Here is a 26,012-nt window from a genome sequence, read left to right on the forward strand (position 1 = left end):
CAGCATAGTGGAGGGGATTTCATGAAATCCCATCTCCACTATGCATGGAGGGACACCTCCGGCTTCCCTGAGTTACTGGACATGCGGCGCTTCTTTCTAGACTGCAGCATGTCTATTTATCTTGCGGAGACGCTCAGTCTCCGCAAGATAAAGTCACCCATACAATGTATAGGGGCATGGTGATTCCGCATGGTTCAATGAACACATGCGGAATCACCGCGTGTATGAAAGCCGGCAGCGCTCTGGACGGCACTGCGGCCAAAGCGCTGCCAATACAGACTGTGGAAACATACCCTCAAAGTCTTGAGTGGATCACAAAATCCCCTACCTTATGCTCATACACAATAGTCACTGAATCTTTCAGTGTGTTTTTGGAGTGTGGAGCACCTGGAGGAAATCCACACAAATGTTTCCCTGCAGAGAGTCCCAGGGAAGCATCTGCCTAGGATCAATCATGAAAAATATTGTGCACATTTCTGCAGAATTTATTGGTGTTATGGAAGCAACAGGAAATATTAAACTTTCAACCACCAACAGGAAAGACGTCCTTTCTACAGTCAAGAACCCATTAAAAATGCACGATCCCAGGCAACCAACGTCTGCTCTCATTCTAGAACCACACCTTTTACCTCCGTGACTATACCACGAGAAATTAGGAGACACCGCTCTCTTCTGGGCAGTTATTATCATCAATTACAAGATGGAATATAAACATTAAAATCTTTTTATTGCATTTATTCAACACATCAAGCAACGCAGCAATCTGAAGAAGACTCTGAGTATTCCCTCGTACCGTGACAATACCATTTACCACTGAATGCAGTGCAAAGTTGTGCCAATAAAAGTGAAGAAAATGTGGTAGGAAAGGACCCGCAGGCTTCATTTGTAATGACCGTTAATACACAACCAAGTTATATCTGTACAATTATAATGTAGCACTGTCGGGTTTTAATGATATTCGTCTCATAGGTGATTAGCCAATAAATTTTCTCATAATGTAGATATATCTTAGAAAATTATCCCTGATTTGATTGACTGATACATTAGCCATGTGTTAAAAGAGTACTCTCAAGTTTGGAAGTTTGGATAACTTTCCAATCGCTGATGGTCTGACTGCTGTGACCCTCAATAATGCCTAGAACCTTGAGCTCTGGAGAGCCCTATGTGAACGGAGCTGTGGTCAATCATGCGAACTACCCCTCAATTCGTTCTTATGGGAGTGTAGGAGACCAGATCTATGGTGGTCCCATTAATGACTACTTTGTCAGTGCACAGCTTCATTGACATGGCGCTCTTCAGAGCCACCCTTCTCGAGAATGGTGGAGGTCCTAGAGGTCAGACCATCAGTGTTCAAGAAGATAATATGGTGGTCCCATTAAGAATGAATGGCATGGCGGTGCACATGATCGACCACGGCTTCATTCACATGGCGCTCTTTGGCCTGGCGGTGCACATGATCGACCACGGCTTTATTCATTCTCTCTTCAGAGTCACACCTCTCGGGACTGGTGGAGGTCCTAGAGGTCAGACCATCAGTGATCAAGAAGATAAAAGATAAAGAATAACTTCCAAACATGAGAATACCCCTTTAAGTAATCATCCGCAGAAATAACATATATATATATATATATATATCTTTGTGTCAACTTCTGAGACATCTGCAATTAGACCATTTTTGCCAACTCTTTGTAACGTTCTAGAGGCTACCGGAGAAAGCAAAGCTCTCATGGACTCCAAAAGGAGTTGTCAAGTCGCATGTACATCACACCGCCAAAAATAATGTGGTGCCAGGCCAGCTAATCAAAAGAAGAGCCACAGACGTTGTCAGGTATATTCGCAGGATTCCTGTAAGGAGGCCGCCACAGACTACTGACAAAACGATTCTCGTCATCTCTAGTTGGTACATATTTTCATGTTGTGGGTAACGTAAGATGCACTCGTTATATAATACTGATAAAAAATGTACATTTAAAAAAAAATTTCCGGCTGTGCAAGCCATGAAAAAATAAATAATCTGAGGATATGGCCTGTATATTTCATTCTTTTGTTAAAGTCTTTTTTTAAAGTGTTTAAGGTGGCAGAATAGACGAGAAGTTATATCAGAAGTAGTAAATGTAATTGATAATTATGGGTTATTTACAGCTGATTTATAAGCAAGGAATTCCATTTGGAAGGTTTGTGATTGGCATGTGTGCACACTATTTGTATTAATTAACTAATTTTATCAGAAAGCACAAGTATGGAGAAGAAAGCAGAAGAAGATTGAAATTATCCAACTGAGAAATAAATATGTTCAAAGTAAGAGGGCAAATGTATCTAGAGATACAAAAATAAGAATCGTGGCAATGGGTCTGCTTTCGAAAATACTTTGTACATGTCCCTGGTGAAAAGTTCTTCATTTTTGGCAGAATCACTGAGTTATTTATCTCATAGGCAGTCATACGCAAGTTTAACGAGCCCTCAAGGAAGCACATACCAGTGAGGCAGAAGATATGGCTATGTTGGAACTTGTAGAGAGAATGGGCATGGCCGTCTTGGACATATACCTTTTCTACCAGTAGAGAAAGTCCATAAAGGACTATTCTATCCAAACAAGAGTTAGTAAAGGTTCATAGAAAATGTATTTTTTAATTTAAGCTTAGGACTTCCTCCAATTGGCACCACTTCACTGATTCTGGAACGATTTTTCTTTTTCCTCTTTGCCCCTCCATTCCAAAGTTATGCCCCACCGGTATTAATGAAGCTATTTTTTTTCCTTCAACCAACTAGGCGTACACCACAAAAGCTTCTCTGTGGGCGTGGCCATATTTTTATTGGCCAGTGTCAGAGGAAAACAAACAGACGCTCACACAGAAGTTCTGTAGTACCCGCCCAGTTGGCCGAAGGGATATTTTGCACCATTATTATCAGGGGTCATAACTTTGGAAAGGAACGGCACAGAAGAAAAAAAGAAAAAAAAAAAAAAAAACTGTTCCAGAATCAGTGGAGCATTCCACAATTGGAGGAGGAAATGAAATGAAATTTAAAACAAATCCAATGAAAGGTTCTGTATGAAGTAATTAACCAGATAGCTGTTGAAAAACTGTGGATGGTAAAACATAGACCAGGATTTTTTTTTCCCTTGGTGTCAAAAGTCTTCACTATAATAAAGAGGCCATTTTGATGTTTTCCTATAGGCCAACCTCTTACGGTAAGTCACTGTCCTGCAGGCATTATCCTCGGCTTGTAAATTGTAAACCAAACTTTCCATAAGTTACAGTGTCAATACTCCTTGAGAGGGTGTGTAAAGTCTTTGTTATTCCTTAAGGCACTTCATGAAAGTCAGTAGAGGATCCCTTGTGTTGACGCACACGTATCAAGAAGATGAATGGGATTTAATTGGCAGAGCACCATACCTGACCAAGTAAGACCATGTGAAAATCTGGATTCTGAGTGACAGTCCAAATCCATTGGTAAATGTTCCATGGTTCCTTTAGCTCTTGATTGAACTTTCATCCTCTCGATGGATCTCTACTGTTCTAACAGTATGTCCAAGTTGTCCCCCCTGTCATTACCCTAGATAATTTTACACACAAAAACAATAGTCACCTCACAGCTACTCCTATTAATTATTAACGCTAATGTAGAACAGCGCATATAAAATCTTTCCACACAGTTAAATATCATTCTCTATAGATCTCTAGCAGCAAATAGAAATAGACAGGAACAAGGAAGGAGGATAGTGCATGGAAAGGATCTCAGCATCATCTTGAGCCATGGGTCCTTCTTGAGCCTGTTGACATGCAGCTACTATATTTATGTCCATATGTGTCCGTTGTGAAGTTTTCTATAACACTGAAGAGTTTGTGATAAGTATTGGAAGAACAGCAGGCTGTCCACATTTTCTTGGCCCCATCACTTCAACTGATCTGACACTTCTCCTTTTTGCTCAGCTTCCTCCTTCTCTGCTCTAGACTTCTTTCTATGAGTTCATCTTCCTCTACAGCCCTGGAGAAAAAAAAAAAAAAAAAAATTATGGCGAAACCCAATGTCACCATGATTGAAATAGTTGCGTTAGGAGATTGGCGGGATAATATTTAAAGGCACAGATACATACTTTCTCTCCTTGATATGGAGATCTCTCACCAGACCATCTCGTTGGTCTACAAGAGAGACGAGCTCTTCGAGTAAGAGCTTTTCCCTCCGCTTCTGAGCTTCACTCTTTAGACATTCTGTAGAAAAAAAAATAATTAAAAAAAAAAATAAACCATAAACTCATTGATCAACAATGTAGATTTCCAGCATGATCCATGTAAGAATAATTCTGCCACATGTGGACCCACGTAAATTTAAAAAAAAAAAAAAAAAAAAAAAATTTATAAAGAAAGATATTTATTCCTTCGGGGGTAGGAGCGGTTAGAGTTGTATAAATCGATTTTGAATATTTATATTACAAGTTAAATATAGCTTTATTTCTAAAACAAAACATACACTGTATATATTCTTTTTTTATCTGTGCAGAGGTCACTGTGCAGAGAGTTAGGAGGAGATGAGCGGTTAATGACAGCAGTTGCCATTGATAACTCTAGGATGTGACCTTTTATGATATGTAATGGTCCTAAATTGTATTCTTCACTTGAGGTCACAGTCGGATCCATGCCAATCATTTTGATGGGTAACGCCGCTAATCTTTAAAAGTACAACCCCTTTAACAATTTATTAAAAATATTCACTGTCACCTGTAAATGTGCAGCATTACTGAAAATCATCACATCATTTTATTTTTTCTGGATGTGTTGATAAAATTTGATTCTTAATTATAGCCCATAAATAGATTTGACCCTTAAAATGTACTGGTTCTTTACTTAAAGGGCTTGTCCGTTGAAAACACACTATTACCTATTCAAATGATAGGTGATAACTTGTTGGTTGGTGGGGGTCTGACTGCTGGGACCACCACCGATTGGCAGAACGGGGCACTTTTATTCCCATTAGAATGGAACAGCAATGCGATCTGTGACCCTTGCGCCATTCATTCCTATGGGGGTACCAAGCTTTTTCCGGCAGCCCCATAGAGAATGAACAGAGCAGCGGTCAAACGATAATTAATTTTCACTGGACAACCCCTTTAAAGAGGAAATAAACTGTTTCCCATCCAGGTGTATGCCCAGATTTTGGTTAGTGGTCTCACCATCCGTGCACAGCAATGCTCGCAGGTCTCTGCTCAAGAGTTCAAAACGCCTTTCCAAGTCTTGCTCCTCGGCCCTAAAAGAAAAAAAATCAAGCACCTATTTAGTGTATAATTAAATGGGGTAATTAAGCAATGTAATTCTGAGTTCACCTGACCAGGTTTTCCAAAGGTCCTGCTGAAAAAAATGGCAGCATGTATTATTCTCATCCGTGTCATGGACAAGATTAGTGCATATGCTGATGGGGAACCGTCCTTTCCTTTCCTGTTGATCTTTTTACAGCTGTTCCTTTTAAATGGACATGTCATGGGACTGTTTTGGCCAGATATGTGGCTATCACTTTAGTATTAAAAAGGGAACCTGTCAGCAGGATGGTGCTCAGTAACCTACAGACAGTGTGAGGTTGGCGCCGTTATACTGATTACAATCATACCTGGTGATGAAATCCGTCTTGTGGTTCTTGTTTAATCTTTATTTTCAGTTTTGAGTTAATGATATGCTCGTGCTCCGGGGCGGCCTGTGGGGAGTCTGTATGTGGGGCTCTGATTAGGTATTTATCAGTATGGCTTCTGACAGGTCACCAATCCCTCACTGACCTGCCCCCTTGTTTACATAATGAATATTATATATACATATTGAAAAAAACCCTTCTGCAGCCAAGTGCCGGCCGTGGCACCTGCGCTGCAGCATAATCGCATATGTGCTGTGTAAATAATAAATGTGGTTAAGGTTAGCCTGATCGGAAAAAAAAAATCCATTTGAAAATGGCGCCTGCGCAGGATAAGCGATTGGTGTATATAGAGGTGATCTGTTAGCTGCTACTGTGCAGGCGCCATCTGGCTAGAGAAAAAAAGAATTCCTCCTCCAAGATGGTCTGCGCAGTAGCAGCTATTGGCGATCACTGATAACTGCTACTGCGCAGGTGCAGCCGGCACCATTTTCAGACTGATTTTTCTTTTTATGAATTAATGTATACCATAAAAAAAAAAAAAATACACATTATAAATGCGATAATGCTGTAACGCAGGTGCCGCCGCCTGCAGGAGATAATTTTTTAAAAATATACATAATGTTCATTATGTAAACTAGGGGGCAGGTCAGTGAGGGATAAGTGATCCGTCAGCAGTCTTCATTATGAATATCTAATCAGAGCCCCCACATGAAGACTCCCCACAGGCCGCCCCGGAGCACAAGCATATCATTAACTCAAAACTGAAAATATAGATTAAACAACAACCACAAGACGGATTCCATCACCAGGTATCATTATAATCAGTATAACGGCGCCGACCTGACACTGTCTGTAGGTTACTGTGCACAATCCTGCTGACAGGTTCCCTTTAAGTATGAACAACAGCATTTTACACAGGGGTCTGCTGCAATAATTATGCAGCATGCAATGGCTTCTACTGAGAACAGGGGCCGCTGACCATAGTTTGATGTTGCAGACATTTTCACACCCAGGATGCACCATTATAAAGGTAAAAGCTAAATAAATATCAGAAAGGATGTGACAAAAAAAAAACCAGAATGTTCCTGCAGAATGGTGCCAGAGGACATACACCCTACAATAAATACCTATAGTCATGGAGCATGGTGCTATGACTAATCTTATACAGCTTAGCAAGAAAATACAAGACGCCCCCGATGAAGCTTTCGGTGAAACGTGCGTTGGGGCTAATGGGCCAGTGCACATATACTCTACCCCCTTCTCATTCACATACCATCTCGATGTAAGTATTCACTTACTTGAATTTTCTTACTAAGCTGTATAAGATTAGTCATAGCACCATGCTGACTATGGGTAACTATTGTAGGGTCTTTACTTTTTTGTACCTTTTTGCACCTTTTCAGTTATTTTACAAGGTATACATTGTGTATGTGCTCTGGCTCCATTCTGCAGGAACATTCTTTTTTTTTTTGTCACATCCTTTCTGATATTATTTAGTTTTTAATGTTATATCAATAAAATGTTTAATTCTATGAGACTTATCTTGCACTCTTTTTTCTTATGGTGGTTTATTAGTCTTTTCCTAGAGTGTCTCTCTTGAATGTCTTTTCATTTCTGCTTAGTTTTTGTTGGTATTTCCCATTAGGTGCCATAATTTTTTAACTCTCCATTACTCACATTAACTGTAATTCATCCTGTCTTCGGATTAATGCATTTTTCCTATTCACCAGTATAAACCATTCCTGGATTAAAGCCTCCTCGGCTTCTTTGTCATTACCTGGGAAGTGAATATGGAGAGTTTTATAATCCAATATATGCATTCACAGACAAAGAATGAGGTTCTTCTGCCCCTTTATGGAGCAAAAAAAGTTACGTCTTTGGGTCTAGTTAAAACGAGCTTTGGACGGGTGATTTATGTTGTTTTATAAATGACCTTGACTAGATTTTTTTACTAGTGCAAAAAAAAAACAGATTATGTAACAAATATAAAGATTAGAACAGTCTATACCTTTTTCCATCATAAGACGAAGGTCCTTTTCTACTATGGCTGCCCTAGAGTCAATTTCATCCTGCTGATGTTCCAGGGCTTCAAGCTCAGAGGTGACATACTGGCTGGTGTCTTTAAGAACCTGAGAACAAAAATAAGGCACAGGACAGGTGGTGACTTGAGAGGAGTATTCATGACTGTAGAATTTATTTATTTTTTTACTTTTCATAGATAACTAAGGAGACAACTGGGGAATTCACTTCTATTAGTGAACGAGAGTTATAAACATTTGTTGCATAATTGGCAACAGTGGCAGAAGGGTTAAGGTCAACCCCATAGCGGTCCCTCTTGGTGACGCCTTCAGTCCGACATAAAACACCCACATTTGGTGAGGCTTACATAAAACCAGAACCTTTTCGTCTCAAGCATAACAAGAAATCCGGAAAAAGTTGAAAACAATAATATGGCAGCACAACCCATGCGGTTCCCAATATCATTTTTGCAATTGGCTTTCATTAACAATTTTGCTTTCTTTAGACTGTGTTGCACTGCCTATTGCTGACTGCAGAATGAGTTAACTAATTCTGATGTGGAGTTTGTACGTCTTTTAGGTGTCTTATATTTGATTTATGATCACATTAATATTGAGTTGAACTTTGTGGTTATAAATCAACTGAGACAAATTCAGAAAAAAGCGTAAAAAAAACTAAAAAAAACTTAAAGGGGTAATCCAAGACTTTAAGGAGACTAGACTAGAGGAGGAAGACCTGTGAAGACTCAGACGTCATGGTTAGATTTCAGAAAGGCAGATTTTAAGGGATTCAGAAAGAGAATTGGAGGGATCCAATGGCTGGATATCCTTAAAGACAAAAATGTCCAGGAAGGATGGGAAATCTTGAAAAATGAAATTCTCAAAGCACAATTATTAACAATTCCGAAAAGAGGGAAGAATAGGAAGCATTTAAAGGAAGCCAGGATGGATGAACACAGAACTTAAGCACATGCTAAAAAGGAAGAGAGAAATGTTTATAAAATGGAAAGAGGGAGGCATATCTAAAGAAGAATATAATGCTGTCTGCAGAACCTGCAGGGCACAAATCAGATTAGCTAAAGCTGACAATGAATTGAGGCTTGCAAGAGATGTCAAAAGCAATAATAAAGGATTTTGGGGATATGTCAAAAGTAAAAGAAAAGTCAAAGATGCTATAGGATTTTTACAGGATGAAAATGATGAAATGGTAAGATAGGATGTTGAGAAGGCCGAACTTTTAAATTCCTATTTTGCATCTGTTTTCTCTCAGAAAGGAAATGTAACATCAACTGTTCTTCACTGTCCTATTAAGGGAATAGAAGAATCCAGGATATCTATAAACAGAAAGATAGTGAGGAAACACTTAACTAACCTAAATGAATTCAAGTCTCCAGGTCCAGATGAATTACACCCCAGAGTACTGAAGGAGATAGCAGAAGAAATTTTTGAACCCCTCTCCATAATCTTTGAAAATTCTTGGAGAACAGGAGAAGTGCCAGAAGACTGGAGAAGAGCAAATGTTGTTCCTATCTTCAAAAAGGGGAAGAAGGTGGACCTAGGCAACTATAGGCCGGTGAGTCTGACTTCTATACCAGGAAAGATCTTTGAACAAATTATTAAACAACATGTATGTCAGTACCTGGATAAGAATGAAGTGATTAAAGAGAGTCAGCATGGGTTTGTAACTAATAAGTCATGTCAGACTAACTTAATTTCCTTCTATGATGGAATCACTGATTGGGTGGATCAAGGAAATGCTGTAGATATAGTATATCTTGACTTCAGCAAAGCATTTGACAAAGTATCTCATACAATCCTTATTGAAAAAATGACTAAGTATGGAATGGACAAGGCAACTGTTAGGTGGATTCATAACTGGCTTAGTGATCGGACCCAAAGAGTGGTCGTAAATGGCTGCACATCCAGTTGGAAGAATGTCTCAAGTGGGGTACCACAGGGCTCTGTCCTGGGCCCTGTATTGTTCAACATCTTTATCAACAATTTAGATGAAGGAATTGAGGGTAAACTGATTAAATTTGCTGATGACACAAAGCTAGGAGGGATAGCTAATACTAGAGAAGAGAGAGAGGATTCAAAAAGATTTAAATAAACTGGAGAAGTGGGCAGCAACTAACAGAATGGTTTTTAACAGGGAAAAATGCAAAGTACTACATCTGGGCAATAAAAATGAAAAAAGCATATACAGAATGGGAGGAATAGGGCTAAGCAACAGCACATGTGAAAAAGACTTGGGTATACTAATAGATCACAGACTGAATATGAGTCAACAGTGTGATGCAGCAGCAAAAAAGGCAAATGCAATTCTAGGATGTATTAACAGAAGCATACAGTCTAGATCACGTGAAGTCATTATTGCCCTCTACTCCTCTTTGGTCAGACCTCATCTGGAATATCGTGTCCAGTTTTGGGCACCACATTTTAAAAAAGACATCAACAAACTGGAGCAAGTTCAGAAAAGAGCGACCAGAATGGTGACCGGTCTGCAAACCCTGTCTTATGAGGAAAGGTTGCAGGATTTGGGATTGTTTAGTTTGCAAAAGAGAAGACTGAGAGGAGACTTAGTAGCTGTCTACAAATATCTAAAGGGCTGTCACATTGTAGAAGGATCAACTTTATTCTCATTTGCACAAGGAAAGACTAGAAGCAATGGGATGAAACTGAATGGGAGGAGACACAGATTAGATATTAGAAAAAACTTTTTGACAGTTAGAGTGATCAATGAGTGGAACAAGCTGCCACGAGAAGTGGTGAGTTCTCCTTCAATGGAAGTCTTCAAACAGAGGCTGGACAGACATCTGACTGGGATGATTTAGTGAATCCTGCTTTGAGCAGGGGGTTGGACCAGATGGCCCAGGAGGTCCCTTCCAACTCTACGATTCTATGATTCTATGATTGATGGGCTATCCTTAGGATAGTTTGTCAATGTCTGATTGTTGGGGGCTGCGACACCAGGCACCCCCGCCGATCAACTGCTCCCAGGATTGGCGGCGTTCGGAACGGCTCAGCTACGGAGCTGCATAGTGAAGCTCTGTCAACTTTATAGTGGCCACATGCTGAACCAACACATCCGGACTTGTTTTTCACATCTAGTCTAGAAATATAGTATGTTGACATAAAGGAATAATACTATATTCAACAGACAAAAGCAACAAAAATTGCAAAAAGGACTTGATCTAACTTGATCTAAGCCCGATATCTGTTTAATTCTGGATATAACTGATCTCGGCCATGATACTGGGACTCTGTCAAGAAATTATATGAAGGATACATTTAGAAAGAATGATAACATTTATGAAGGGATATAAATAAAGGATAATAATAACATTGTTTGCAAATACCATAGATTCCTCCTCTTTTCCTGGTGTTTCTGGTGTTGGAACCACAGTGGAAGAAGACAATGTGGAGGTTGAAGGACAAGGTTCTGTATAAAAAAAAAAAACAAAAAAAAAAAAACACATTTACAAGATAAAAAAGCAATAAAGTAAAACAGTCCAGCTCTCCGATTTAAGACATCATGAAGCTTGGAGCACAGAACCGCCGAGTCTTGGCGTGAAAAATTACAACGAAGAGATGATGTAAGGGTGCTGCGACACCTGAAACGCGATGATGACGCAACCTTTTGTCCCATGTATGATGAAATTTTTATCCTCTACTTTGACAAATCTGAGTGAATAAAGAATCGGTTTCTTCACTTCATCATTGAGCTGGATCATCTCTTCATTATAAAAAAAAACAATGCTTCCATCACGCACATATAGCATATTACTGCGTTAGTCCATTTAAGACCAGGCAAATTTTTCAATTTTACAACTTTTCTTCTTTCCTTTCTTCCAAGAGCCATAACTTTTTTATTTTTCCATTTACATACAGTCATATGTAAAAGTTTGGGCACCCCTATTAATGTTAACCTTTTTTCTTAATAGCAATTTTGGTTTTTGCAACAGGTATTTCAGTTTCATATATCTAATAACTGATGGACTCAGTTATATTTCTGGATTCAAATGAGGTTTATTGTACTAACAGAAAATGTGCAATCTGCATTTAAACAAAATTTGACCGGTGCAAAAGTATGGGCACCCTTATCATTTTCTTGATTTGAACCCTCCTAACTACTTTTTACTGACTTCCTGAAGCACTAAATTGGTTTTGTATCCTCAGTAAGCTTTGAACTTCATAGCCAGGTGTATCAAATCATGAGAAAAGGTATTTAAGGTGGCCACTTGCAAGTAGTTCTCCTATTTGATTCTCCTATGAAGAGTGGCATCATGGGCTCCTCAAAACAACTCTCAAATGATCTGAAAACAAAGATTATTCAACGTAGCTTTTCAGGGGAAGGATACAAAAAGTTGTCTCAGAGATTTAACCTGTCAGTTTCCACTGTGAGGAACATAGTAAGGAAATGGAAGAACACAGGTACAGTTCTTGTTAAGCCCAGAAGTGGCAGGCCAAGAAAAATATCAGAAAGGCAGAGAAGAAGAATGCTGAGAACAGTCAAGGACAATCCACAGACCACCTCCAAAGACCTGCAGCATCATCTTGCTGCAAATGGTGTCACTGTGCATCGGTCAACAATACAGCGCACTTTGCACAAGGAGAAGCTGTATGGGAGAGTGATGCGAAAGAAGCCGTTTCTGCAAGCACGCCACAAACAGAGTCGCCTGAGGTATGCAAAAGCACATTAGAACAAGCCAGTTACATTTTGGAAGAAGGTCCTGTGGACTGATGAAACAAAGATTGAGTTGTTTGGTCATACAAAAAGGCGTTATGCATGCGCTGTATTGTTGACCGATGCACAGTGACACCATCTGCAGCAAGATGAGGCTGCAGGTCTTTGGAGGTGGTCTGTGGATTGTCCTTGACTGTTCTCACCATTCTTCTTCTCTGCCTTTCTGATATTTTTCTTGGCCTGCCACTTCTGGGCTTAACAAGAACTGTACCTGTGTTCTTCCATTTCCTTACTATGTTCCTCACAGTGGAAACTGACAGGTTAAATCTCTGAGACAACTTTTTGTATCCTTCCCCTGAAAAGCTATGTTGAATAATCTTTGTTTTCAGATCATTTGAGAGTTGTTTTGAGGAGCCCATGATGCCACTCTTCATAGGAGAATCAAATAGGAGAACTACTTGCAAGTGGCCACTTTAAATACCTTTTCTCATGATTTGATACACCTGGCTATGAAGTTCAAAGCTCAATGAGGTTACAAAACCAATTTAGTGCTTCAGGAAGTCAGTAAAAAGTAGTTAGGAGTGTTCAAATCAAGAAAATGATAAGGGTGCCCATACTTTTACACCGGTCAAATTTTGTTTAAATGCAGATTGCACATTTTCTCTTAGTACAATAAACCTCATTTGAATCCAGAAATATAACTGAGTCCATCAGTTATTAGATATATGAAACTGAAATAGCTGTTGCAAAAAACAAAGTTGTTATAAAGAAAAAAGGTTAACATTAATAGGGGTGCCCAAACTTTTACATATGACTGTAGCCGCAAGACGTTTGTTGTTTTCGTTACGGGCCAAGTTGTAGTGATGACACCATTCGTTTTACCATATAATGTACTAGAAAATGGGGGAAAAAAATCCAAGCGAGGAGAGATAGTGAAAAAAAAAAAGTAAATGCGCCTTTTTTTTTCTTTTTAGGTTTAATTTTTACACCGTTCACCTGATAACATGATTCATCAGGTCAGTACAATTATGGATAGCTAAACTTGTATAGTTTATTCAAGTTGTGAAAAAATTCAGTGCTTTATTTATTTTTTTTAAAATGGCGTCATTTTCGGAGACTCGTAACTTTTTTTTTTATCTTTCCATCAATGGTCTGTGTGACGGACTATATGTTGTATGGAGAGCTGTATTTCCTATTGATACCATTTTGGGTAACATAGTGTTTTGATTATTTTTTATTGAATTTTTCTTAGTAGGTGCGGTGACTAAATACTAAACAGTACTGTACCATAAAAGATAAATAATTTCTCATTTCTCCGACATGGTGATACCGAAAATGTTATTTTTATGCATTTCATTTTTCTTTTTTTTTTTTATTTCTTTACTTTGGTATTGGAAATATAGGGACAATTCAAACGTTTGTAGATCTATTTATTCATATTTTTAATATTTTTTATATTCATTTTTATTTTTATTTTTTTTTTATTTTTCCTAAGGGACTTGAACTTGTTTGATCACTTGTATTATATTCTGCATTAATACAGTATTGCATTATTTAATAAAATTACTAGCAAAGCCGAAACAATTGTGCAGTGTAAATGCCACTCTTAAGTGCCTGTCTGTCAGAGATTGAAAGCAGCACGGTTAAATGGCAGCAATCTGAGCAAAGCTCTGCTCACTGCAGTTAGTGGCACGTACTGGCTGTATAACACAGCTGGCACCTGCCGGGTGTGGAGCAGGATTCAGCTACCTGAGTCCATTCCAAACCCTTGTACCCAATGTGTGGACATGTCGGGACATTGCTTCCTCTTCATAGGTCACGTTGGGTATAAAACTGATGCGCTCAGTGTAAAATGACCCATAAAATCATGCTTGTCAGGGTCACGTCTTCTATATTAGGTTAGTGTTGTATGTTATAATATTTCATAATCCCTGCTTAAAGGGCTATGTGGCATTATATATGTGGAGATACAGTATGGAGAGTGGGATTTCATACATCTATCTACTGTAAAATGGTGCTACATGAAAAAATACGCATGGTGTTAGGAATGCGAACATGGAAGAAAAAACAAGCTGCGTTCTTGGGGTGTGTTCACATAGTGATTTTTTTTCTTCGCTGAGTTTTTGGAGCAGAAAAACTCCAAAAACAGCGAGGCGTTCAAAAACTATGAATTTTAAATGGAGAATTTGTGCGTTTTTTTCACTGAGATTTTTACCAAAAACTGAGCAGAAACTCCAAGTTTTTGAGGGGTTTTTTTTTTTTTTTTTAGAAGGATTTGGAAAATTTTCACTGCTACAAAAGCTCCTAAAAAAAACCCCCTCAGCGTGAACATACCCTAGCAGAGTTTCTGCTCCTAAAACTCAACAAAGAGAGTCAACACACCCCATAGAGCCCAAATGAGACCTTAACGAGACCCAAACTAGACATTAAGAGGCTAAAAGTGCCTGGGATATCAAATAACATGAAGGACTGTGTGAATAAGAGACTCTTGAATAGCAATGATTGTATTAATTTTCTTGAATTGCAAAGCTCAAGAAATCAATCAGGTCATTTCCTATGCTACTGACCATTGATAATTTGGGAGGAAGGCCTTGAACTTGCTTCATGACTTTTCCCCGTAAGATCTGTCTCCTGTAGAGGGAGATAAGACAACACGATTATAAACCCAATCAAAGAACTAATGAAAAGAGTGTATAAAATTCCTGTATCCTCTACTGAGCTCACCTCATCTTGAGAAAGTGACTGTGATCGAATAAGAGAACGTCGCTTCTTGACTAGGTCGGCATCACGCAGATGACCTAGACCACCTGCCTTTCGTGGAGGAGCAACCGGAGCCAATGCTGAAGATTCTCCCTCATCCAGGCTCATATCTAATAAACCCCCATTGACACTTAGTCTCTTTTTAACGCGAGGTGGTGGAACTACCCCAGAAATATTCTGCCCTTTCTCAGTATTAGCCGTTTCCTGTACTTGAGACCCAATTGTCCTCTTTTCCTCAGTGGGGTATCTTGGTGCACTTTCCACCAGGGAATATATTGGCAAATCCTGTTTCCTAGAAGACGTCTCCGGACTTTGTGCCTCATTTGTGACCTTTTCTTTCTTCTTGTGTTCTTCTCCAGTCTGACATTCAAGAACTGGCTTTTTCTCTGTATGCTCATCAGAGACTATGCTCGAAAATTTTTGTTTCATTGACTCCACATTTAAGAGGAACTTGTCAGTAGTAGAAGATTGAGAATCAATATGGTCCTCAGAGGTGGAGTTTATAATGCTTTTTTCCAAGGACACGGCGTTTTGTTGCTTTGTCGTAGAGTTCAAATCCTTGGGTATCTCAGGAACTGCCCCTGGTTTCTCCACTTCAATAACAGTCTTCAAGGAGGTAGGTAGAGTATCTGGATCCTTGTTTCTTGTAAAGTGAGATTGTATTTGGCAAATGTACGTAAGGATGATAAGTTTGTCTGGGACAGCACAAAGCAACATGTCTGAGGGGGAGAGAAGTGGTGGTATCCCAAGAGCAGCAAAACCATCATAGGCCTATAAGAACAATTATGAATACGAGTCATGTGCCATAAATAATCCCCCCCAAAAAAGTATTTAGGGCAAAAATACAAAAAAATTACCTTTTTGTTATTTTCCTTTACATTTAATGGATCCAAAATGTCATAGTTACTGAAAGGAAGAGAAATATACATTATTGGGAACATTTACCATGATTACCTTTTAATAGAGATTATAGTCATTGCCACTCAGGTGATCTGTGCTAGGGTATGAAGTGGAAAAGCCCTTTGCTTTGGTCACCTGACTGTTGTGACTTGTGAGTGGCTGCAGCGGTAGGGTTATTGGAATGAGATATGATCAGACGTCCCTCAGAAGATAAGATCTTGTACCACTGTAACCAATCACCCACCACACTTTGACAGATGACGAAAGAACAGGACGTCATCAGACGTCGTTTTGGATGATGTCGTGTTCCAGTCTCCTGACCACTGCAGCCAATCACAAGCATCATCGGTCACGTGAACGAAGAACAGAACATCATCTTTTCCACTTCTGGCGGAGATCACTCGAGAAGCCAGGAAGTTGGGAGTGAGATTAGAGGAGTATGCCTCGCTTTATTAATTTGCATTTACATCTGGTGATTGAGAATTTTGGGGGAAGTCACACAACTCGTAATATTTACTAAAAAAAAATAAAAAATATTTCCTCAAGCTCTTCTCTTCCACCTACCTGCCACAAGACATAAATATCCTAAAATATTACATTTTATTAATGTATTAAAAATTCATGGATATAAGGGTCTATAGTCTCTGAGAAAAATACATTTCCTTAATAATATACATTTTTATATCTGGACGATGCTTTAGCAGATCATTCAATCGACAGCCATCTCATCTGATAGTCCCATACTCCGCCACGGCGGAGTATGGAACTATGTTCACTTTGACAAAACTGCCAACTGGCACTTGAGCTGGTGGCTTATATCAAGGAGAACAATGTGATTGGCACTCCAAAGTCGGACAAGTCTACGACATCTTTCCTGACCATCAGGCAGCCAGCGCCCCCATACACATTAGAACGTTCTTCGAATCCCTCGATATTGACAAATTCAGCCAACATTTGTCCAATGTGTATGAGGGCCTTTACCCTGTCTTGCAACAACATGTGTCTAAAATTCTGATAATGTGGAACTGGTCAGGAGCTGGGAGGTGAACAGCTAGCTGCTGTAAAAAACTTAATGGGCTAGAGTGAGATGACTGGGATGTTAGGAGTTAACTCTTCATGAAATGTAACTACTGCATACACTCGGCCAGGCTCTACTGGCTGAGCTCTTTGGAAACAAGCTGTATGCTGTGTGCGATAAAAGCTCTCATTGTTGTAGAATGACAACAGATAGATAAAGCAAATCAATCGCAAACTTGCTTTTTTCTTGCTGTCTGACCTCTAAGTTTTTTTATATATTTAAGACCCTGGTGTTTTAATTTTTGATCCCATAATACTCTTAACCAAGCAGTATTGCCATCTTACATGCTTTCTGGATGGAAGTGATGCAGTATAGCGCAAAAAGCAAGACCATTTCTCCATGATGTGGTGAAATTATTTACACGTACACTGCGATACCCTGATGTCACCTCCTGACACCAGCGCAGCAGGGAGTCTGTGCTTGGTGCTTCCTGTAAAGACAAAATTCAGTATAAACTGGTAAATACAAGCCAGATAGGCGGGTATGTGTGAAAGAATGCGTGAAGATTACAATAGCAGAAACTGCCCAGAGTACATTATTAGTATCAATAAACTGATAATCATTCACCGGTGATAGTTTTATATACAAAAGGACCCCAACACAAGACCAGCAGCTTAGCAATTGCCAGGACAGCCACAGATAGCTCCATTCCTACATGCAAGTAGTACATTTAGGGTAGTCAGATTATTTTTCAGGTTTGCAGCAGGAGAGAAACATTCTACATTCTTGTCAGTAAGAATCAGTATACTAAGTTTCTTTTTGAACTTGTAGTGTTATTTTCTATGTCAAACGGTATGACAGAGGAATGACATTTTGCAAACTAAATTACACAGAGAGATGATATTCAGACCATTACCATGTGGTGGCAGCAGAAAAGGTTTCACACATACACTAAATTAAAGTGGACCTATGACTTGCCTTTAATTTTTATTTTTTTTTTATACCTGGTGTAAATGCCGCTGTTCTCCTGATTCCGACGTTGTTTTCATTTTGTTCCTACGCCTCTCCGTTCCCGAGATATGGCCCCCTCTTTCCTCTATATACATCTAGTAAAGTGGGCGTGGTTTTGAAAAGGACACCCACAGATTAGAGGTCAAGACCACGCCCACTTAGATCGCCAGAGTAGAATTACACACCATAAAAAGGCAGCCATATCTCAAGAACGGAGTGGCGCATGAACAAAAGGACAACAACACTGGATTCGGGAGAATGGCGGCAATTAGACGTGGTAAAAAAAATTTTTACATATTTATGGCAAGTGACGGTCCCCTTTAAGGGCAACAGTATAGGTGACATTTATAACTCTAAAGTATTTTTTTTTAGGGTTATGGAAGCATCAAGCTAAAGAATAAGGAGCGGTGGTCATGGGAGGACTAGATACTATGTGGTATCAAGCAGGATGCAGCAAGAAGTAGGATAGTATCATTAGCACACTGCAAGCGTCAAAAGAAGACAGCAATTTTTTTTCCAACCAAGGAGATGGCTGAAATAACACTGCTGATCAATACCTTTGAAATTTACACGATTTAATGGTCCAGAAACCTGTTACTAACAAGTAAAATGCCATTACACCAGGGACATTAGATTGAGGCATGTATACTACAAAGCAGCCATGTTTGGGAAAGATTAATTTGCACAGTTTTGCAGTAGATGTACCAGATCCATTAATGACAGACCAAGAGGAGAGCCGAAGCGATAAACAATAAATTGTGGATGTGGAGCAGCTACTAGTTACGTGCACTATGCAGCGCAAGCAAGACGCAGCGTAAGAGAGAAAGCTCCACAGCAAACAGAAAGCTCCATGGGGTGGACGAAAGAGAAAATTGTGGGAAGCATGAAAGGTGGACTTGGTATTAGTGTTTCGGCAATGATGGACACTCTGCAGTTATATAATGAATGTGTGCACAATTATGGGAAAATCATCCAAATATTAGAAGCTTTTATATCAAATGTATAAATAATATCTATAAGAATTCCAATAGATGTTGCAAAAGGGACATCTGTTATGTTTTTCTACAGCTATTTTTTGGAGAGTTATAAAATCAATTACACTTGTCCTCAAATGGACAGGTATAAATGATAGGCGTCCTTAGGGCTCATTCACACCTCCCATTTTCTTGTACGAGTGCTACGCGCTGTTTTCACACCTATGATATTCTATGGGGTTGTGAACATGTCTGATTTTTTTCTGGGACCGTGTGGTCAGCAGAAAATATCAGAAACACGTTCGATTTGGATTTGAGCGTCGGATATAAATTGGCAACGCAAGCCTACAAGGCCTTGAAAAAAAATCAGAACGCATTCAGATGGCATCCAAGTGCAGTCCAAATTTTAACACACTGTCAGGAAGCAGAATGTGGGACAACTTTCTTTTTTTTATTAACTTATGAGAAAAACTGATGAAACTCAAACCGCACTGATCAAAATAATCAGTCCATTTTTCTCGTGGAAAATACTGACGTTTGAATGAGCCCTTAAGCCGCATTCACACGTCAGTATTTGGTCAGTATTTTACATCTGCATTTATAAGCCAAAATCAGGAATGGAACAATCGGAAGAAAAGTATAATAGAAACCCGTCACCACTTCAGGATTTATCACCCACTCCTGGTTTTGGCTTACAAATACTGAATGTGTGAACGTGGCCTTAGACTGAGGTGTGGTAGGTAGCTGCAGCTATTATGGCCAGTAACTGGATCTAATGTGCCTGAATCCTTCACCAGGTTTTCTAATACAAGCTGCATATTAAATAGATATTTTAGAACTGATGAGGCTGGTAGATTTACTTTAAAAAAAATGAATGTTTGTATAATTGATTTTTTTTTTTAATTTCCCCGATGTATTTTATGATTCCATTTCTATCAAAATTTTCAACAAAGTTTACCCAGCCGTTCTGACATGGATTTTTCAACACAAATATTCAGCCTCATCTGGTCTAAAAGATAAACATATAAAAGGGTGTATGTAGTTTGTATTGTGAAATATGGTGACAGATCAGCTTTGAAGGCTTTGTCTCATCTCATTCTTCAGGAGTGTGCCGCTCCCATGCCTCCTGACTGCCTACTTGCCAAGGGGCGGTGTACTCCTGATTGATTGACGGTTCAGACTGTGCCCTCTCTGATGCTGGAAGCAGAGCCGTAGAGTGGGAGACCAGCGACCATGGAATTATGTCTTTATGGCTATTATGTCAATTCCTTAATTTAAAGTGGAAGGAATCTTAGTTTAGATATTTCTTGGGCTATTGTAAGAAAAGACAACAAAATATAGAGTGAAATAACATTAAAGTGTTGACCGTGAATTTGCGATACAATGTATTTTGATGATGGCTTTTCCACCATATTGAGTTTTATTCTTCTCTTCTCCTGCACTAGGTGATAACTGCAGAGTGCCATCACAGGTACCTGTATTGCTCAGCGCTTCATTGAATTTCATCCTCCCCATAGAACATCACTCTCACTCCTTCTTCGGAGGAGCTCAGAATTAACCACAACCCATGCAGTGTCTCTTCCTCTTCTGGGTCACAGACTGTCACCTACCTCCCCTACTTGCCCTGTGCTCTGGCTCAGTCTCTTCTTTTCTTTGCTCCACTGTTGTCCAAGGGTTTGAGGAGACGATATGGGAAGCGTGCACTCTGACAACAGGTGAGCTTTGCTTTCCTCAGCCCCTGGTGAACTATTATCTATAGAATAGGTCTCACGGGGGGCAAAAGTAGGGTGAAACTCCTGGTCTAAAGAGTCTATATCTTTTCTAGAAAGTTCATTATTGTCCTCCAGGACATTCTCGATGTCTTGACCTCCCAGGTCTAACTGTTTCTGACCTTCCACTTTTATTTCCTGTGGGAAATGATATCCCTGCAAGGTTTTTGCATGGTTCTGTAGAAAATCTTTAGAAGATGATGACATTTCTACCACCTTCTCGGTTCTGAAATGTTGGGTCTCTTCTGATACGGGTTCCTTGAAGGCTTCTCGTGATACGTCGCCCTTGAAAGTCCTATCTTCTGATGCAGCTGTGCTCTCTTGTACTTTTTCACTTTTCTTTAAATCCTTAATATCTAATTCTACATTACCTGATCTAAGTGAGGACGTTTGTTCACTGACCTTAAAATCAACCTGTTCCACAGATCTTTTATTTTGGGCATTGGTTATTTCCAGTACTTTGTGTTGCATCACGGCTGAGGTGTCCTGCACACTTGTTGGTACTTCTTCCTTTTTGCCTTCAGTAGACATTTCCTCTACGACAGTTCCTTCTTCTCCCTTCATATCTAACGGCGGTTCAGCAGTCTTAATTATGTTCTCATTGGTCTTCGTTGTCTCTTCCTCATTTACTTTCTTTTCTGCTTCCAGTTCTTTAAAAGATGAGCCCTGCACAGATTGTATTACTTGTTCCGTGTTCGCAGTATTTATCCTGCTTTCAATAGTATTTTTTTTAATCTGTTCTTCTAAGCTTTTTTCAGTATCCTGTAGCGTTCCATCAAGCGCCACCACAAATGCACTGTCATCGATCCCATCTCTTACCTCTATATTTCCCTCTTCACTTTCCTGCTGCCCACTTTTCTGCCCATCACTGTTGTTTTCAATTCCTCTGTCATGTTCTCCAGCTTCATGTAGCTCCTCATTTGCCCAGAACCATGTTTCTTCAGCTTCATCGTCTTGGCTCTGTGGATTTTCAATTATGACTGGTTCCACTTTTAGGCTCCCATCTATCGAAAGGCAAGTTTTTAAATCTTCTTGATCATCTACCTCTGTTGCTTTGTTTTCTAATGTCTTTATTATATGGGTACCTGTATTATGACCCTCATATTTTTGATTCAAGGGGTTCACCACCAGCCTAATATCTGTCCTAAAACATGGCTCTTTCTCGTGATCTAATTCTTGCATAACTAAACCTGTTTTCTCAATCTTGGTTGTCCCAAGATCCACCGCTTCCACATTGAGGCTTCCATCTATCAAAGAGCAAGTATTTAAATCTTCTCGATCAGGTACCTCTATTAATTCATTGGCTTCCTCAACTAATCTTTCTGATGTATGGATACCTTTATTATAAATCTTATCTTTTATATCCATAGCCTCCTTATTTGATGGAGCTTCCACTGTTAAACTAGTATTTTCCCAAAGACATGAATCATCATTTTTCTTATCCAGTACTTGCTCATCTAGGTCTGTTTTCTCAATTATGGTTGCCCCAAGGTAGACCTCTTCTATATTTAAATTCCGATCTACCAGAAGGCAAGTATTTAAATCTTCTTGACCAAGTACCTCTTCCAATCTCTCTATTTCCCAGATGCTTGTAGTAGAAACCTCATCTTTTCTATCCATGGTCACCTCATTTGTCAATGCTAAAAAATCCAACCTATCATTTGTCTGAAGACCTGAATATTCCTGCTTCTCTTGATCTACAGCTTGCTCCGAAATGTCTGTTTTCCCAATCTCGGTTGTCCCCAGGTATATTTCTTCTACATTTAGACTCTCATCTATTAAAAGGCACGTACTCAAATTTTCTTGATCAGGGAGCTCATTTGATGTACCCGTTTCATCTTCTAATTTCTCGATTTCCCAAATACTTGTCTTTTGGTCCATTCTCTCACTTGATGCTTTCAAATCTTGGCTATTGTTTGTCCAAAAGAATGAATCCTTCTCTTTCTCATGAGCGAATACTTGTTTTACTATGTCTGCTGGCTCATTCTTGGTTGTCCCAAGGTATACCTCCTCCACATTTAGACTTCCATCTATCAAAAGGTAAGTATTTACATCTTCTTGATCTGCAACATCTTTTGATCCACTTGTTTCCTCTTCAGCCTTCACTTCTGTTGATTCTTCTACATCTGACCTACTGCTTGCCCAAGACCATGGATCTTTCTTCTTCTTTTTATCCAACACTTTCTCAACAATGTCTGTTTTCTCAATCATCACTGCCCTGAGAGTTTCCTCCTCTTCGTTAACTTTTCTAGCAGTTTCTTTACCAATTCTATCTCCATGTGTGGATACACTACTGCTTGTCAAAAGACATTTCTCCAGCAAATTATCTTTACCTTTTGTCTCTGTATATCCTTCTCCCTCGCTGGGAAGATTAATTATTTCTATATCCAAGCTATCTTCTTGACTTATTGACTTTCTGGCACTGGATGCTTCTTCGTCTAACCATCCACATGACTGAATATACAACTCTTTCCTGCTTATTAGATTTACTGCTTCTTCAGATCTACTGATGTTCTCAAGTAGTGGTTGATTTTCTTTTTCATCTTTAAGTGTTTCCTCTTCAGGTCTCTCATTAGTCAACATATGTGTTTCTCTAACTTTATTTGGATCATTTGAAGATCTGACTTCCGAATTATCATCTGGATACTGATATTTCTCAGACATCAGAATATCTTCTGATAGATTTCGCATTTGTTCACATGTAACTCTGTCAACATTAATTTCTGGGGCTATTTCAATTTCACTAACTTTATTCTCCTCCAAAATAAAGTCACCTTGAATACCTACTTCTTCCGGATCTAGTTTCTTAACATTGACTGCCATTTCAGGTGACTCCAATATTATAACATACTGTGATTTAGTGATCAACTCTTTTTCCTTCTCTTGTAGTCTACTTTCTACCACGTCTATAGTCGACTTCTCTGCTGTATGTTTCTCAAAAGTTTGTATACCGTCAGACTCAACCGCAATTTCATATTCATCCCTACGCATCGTGTCCTCTGCTTTATCTGCCCCGTCCTGGTTGTCCCTACTTATTTCCCTTTGTGTGCACTGTATTAGGCAATGTGTAATATAACTGCCCGGCCCTTTATCGCCTGTTGTCTCTGTCATGTCCTGTAGATCTTTGTCTTTATCAGTCACCTGATACAGTCTCTCATCTAGTTGTGTCATTTTTTCCTCCACCCTTTCAGGTTCACTCACTCTAGTTTCACTTCTGTTCGTAGACTCTTTGATCCATGTCTCCTTCTCAATGTCCACGGTAGTCACAGCCCCATTTTGCCTTTTCTCATTATTTTCTTGGACTTGGTCCTTGTTGTATTTTTGCCCTGGCATGTCACGCTTTGTTTTCTCTGCTAGAGGAACTGGTTGTTGTGTGCTCAGTTGGTCATCTAAAGTATCTTGCGTATGCTTAGTCTCATCTACAGTACCTTGTGTATGCTCCGTCTCACCTAAAGTATCTTGCATATGCTCCATCTCACCTAAAGTATCTTGCATATGCTCCGTCTCACCTAAAGTATCTTGCGTATCCTTAATCTCACCTAAAGTATCCTGCATATACTCAGTGTTACTTACAGTGTCTTGCGTATGCTCAGTCTCACCTAAAGTATCTTGTGTATGCTCAGTCTCACCTAACATATCTTGAGTATGCTCAACCTCACCTAAAGTATCTTGCGTATGCTCAGTCTCACCTAAAGTATCTTGCGTATGCTCAGTCTCACCTAAAGTATCTTGCGTATGCTCAGTCTCACCTAAAGTATCTTGCGTATGCTTAGTCTCATCTAAAGTATCTTGTGTATCCTTAATCTTACCTAAAGCATCCTGCAAATGCTCAGTGCCACTTACAGTATCTTGCATATGCTCAGTCTCACCTAAAGTATCTTGCGCATGCTCAACCCAACCTAAACTATCTTGCGTATGCTCAGTCTCAGAAACTAGAAGTGAAACTTCTTTTTCAAACTCGCTACTATCTATTCTCTCCTGATCTTGTAAATTTTCTAAAATAGTATTATTTGTATTACTGTCTTTTTCTACATCTGTGTCACACTCTATTGTGTCTTGCAGACTTGCATCCACAGTACAAAATGTATCTTCCGGTACTGTGTCTTTAACGTACATCATACCCTTCAGTATCTCTCCTACCGACAGTATGCTTTCAGGTTCACTGACTATCACTTCTCTTTCTTTTACAGCTTCATGTATTTTTTCCAAAAACTCAGCCTTAGTTTCTTGCCCTCTGTGGACTATGGCCTCTTGGGAGTCACTAATTTTGCTTTCATTCTTTGTTGTCTGTAATACAAACTGGTTTTCTAGGTTTCCCTCCCTTTCTTCTCCTTCTATCTCCTCTACACCCTCCGTCTCCACCAATCTATGTTCTCTTAGAGCGCCTAGTCCTCGGTCATCATAACTGCTTTCCTGAACTTTGGTATATGTCTTATCTTGTACATTTTCAGGCATCTGATTTAAGTTATCTGAAATTTGCAAATTCTCAGCTCCAGCACTTGCTGGTTGTGTTAGTGCACCTCGGTCTACTACTGTCACAAGACCTTCTCTACAAGTGTTTTGTGCAACCGCAAAATCATTTGCTTTCGGGGACTTCTGCACGTCACCTATTGCTTTTGCGCTGACACCTGACGGAGTTGTCATTTTTACATCCTTTTCTGCAGACCTGACTTTAATCTCGAGAATTTCGGAAGTCTTATCTGGGGTCTTTTCTGCATAAAGTACTTTTTCTGGAAAAGTTACATCTTTGCTAACAGATGTTCTTTGTGGTAGATCACCCAATGTAGCTTCTTTATAAGAAAACTGAGCGGGGCCTGGAGCTATTTCTACCGGTTTGTTTACGACTTGTTCTCTCTCAGCTTTTGCTCTCTTTGGGATACATGGTATTGGAGGTATCTTGACCTCAGTGTCATCTCCTGTGACTATTATTGTGTGACCTCTTTTCTTTATTGCTGCATCCTCAGGAAGGACTGAAGTCTCTGACACCATCTCTTCCAAACTCTCCCTACACATATCCCTAGGGGCTGACTCTGGCTGCTCCATGGCTCTGTCGCTGAGAAGCGGCTTATTGTCAGGGGTGACTTCTCGGATCTTCCATACCTCGTTGAGCCTAAGGAAACAGATATAAAAAAAGAAATGCAGAGAATAAGCAGTGAAATGTTTAAAATGTATAATAATATGCATTACATATTTATTTTCCTATATCATTATTAGTTATTCTGTATTAATAATAATTAACAATTAGCTGAAGAGCCC

The 26,012-nt window shown here is 39.4% G+C and overlaps 1 protein-coding gene across 5 annotated transcripts in view; it reads right to left on the reverse strand.

The window, feature by feature from the left end:
- Nucleotides 1-708: 708 nt before the first annotated feature.
- EHBP1L1 (EH domain binding protein 1 like 1) overlaps nt 709-26,012 on the reverse strand; it is a 94,390-nt gene continuing 69,086 nt past the window's right edge. For all 5 annotated transcript variants that reach the window (XM_073578463.1, XM_073578465.1, XM_073578466.1 and 2 more), the window contains 11 exons: nt 20,598-25,866; nt 17,347-17,492; nt 15,942-15,990; nt 15,049-15,855; nt 14,892-14,955; nt 10,997-11,079; nt 7,628-7,748; nt 7,297-7,396; nt 5,171-5,244; nt 4,097-4,211; nt 709-3,987 (listed from right to left, as the gene is read on the reverse strand). In XM_073578463.1, coding sequence (XP_073434564.1) covers nt 3,900-3,987; nt 4,097-4,211; nt 5,171-5,244; nt 7,297-7,396; nt 7,628-7,748; nt 10,997-11,079; nt 14,892-14,955; nt 15,049-15,855; nt 15,942-15,990; nt 17,347-17,492; nt 20,598-25,866 — 6,916 coding nt within the window. In that variant the 3' untranslated portion in view covers nt 709-3,899. The remainder of the gene's footprint in view (nt 3,988-4,096; nt 4,212-5,170; nt 5,245-7,296; nt 7,397-7,627; nt 7,749-10,996; nt 11,080-14,891; nt 14,956-15,048; nt 15,856-15,941; nt 15,991-17,346; nt 17,493-20,597; nt 25,867-26,012) is intronic.

This window comes from Dendrobates tinctorius, unplaced genomic scaffold (assembly GCF_039654945.1).
Source record: "Dendrobates tinctorius isolate UK_male_01 unplaced genomic scaffold, ASM3965494v1 ptg000059l, whole genome shotgun sequence".
NCBI classification, from domain to species: Eukaryota; Metazoa; Chordata; class Amphibia; order Anura; family Dendrobatidae; genus Dendrobates; species Dendrobates tinctorius.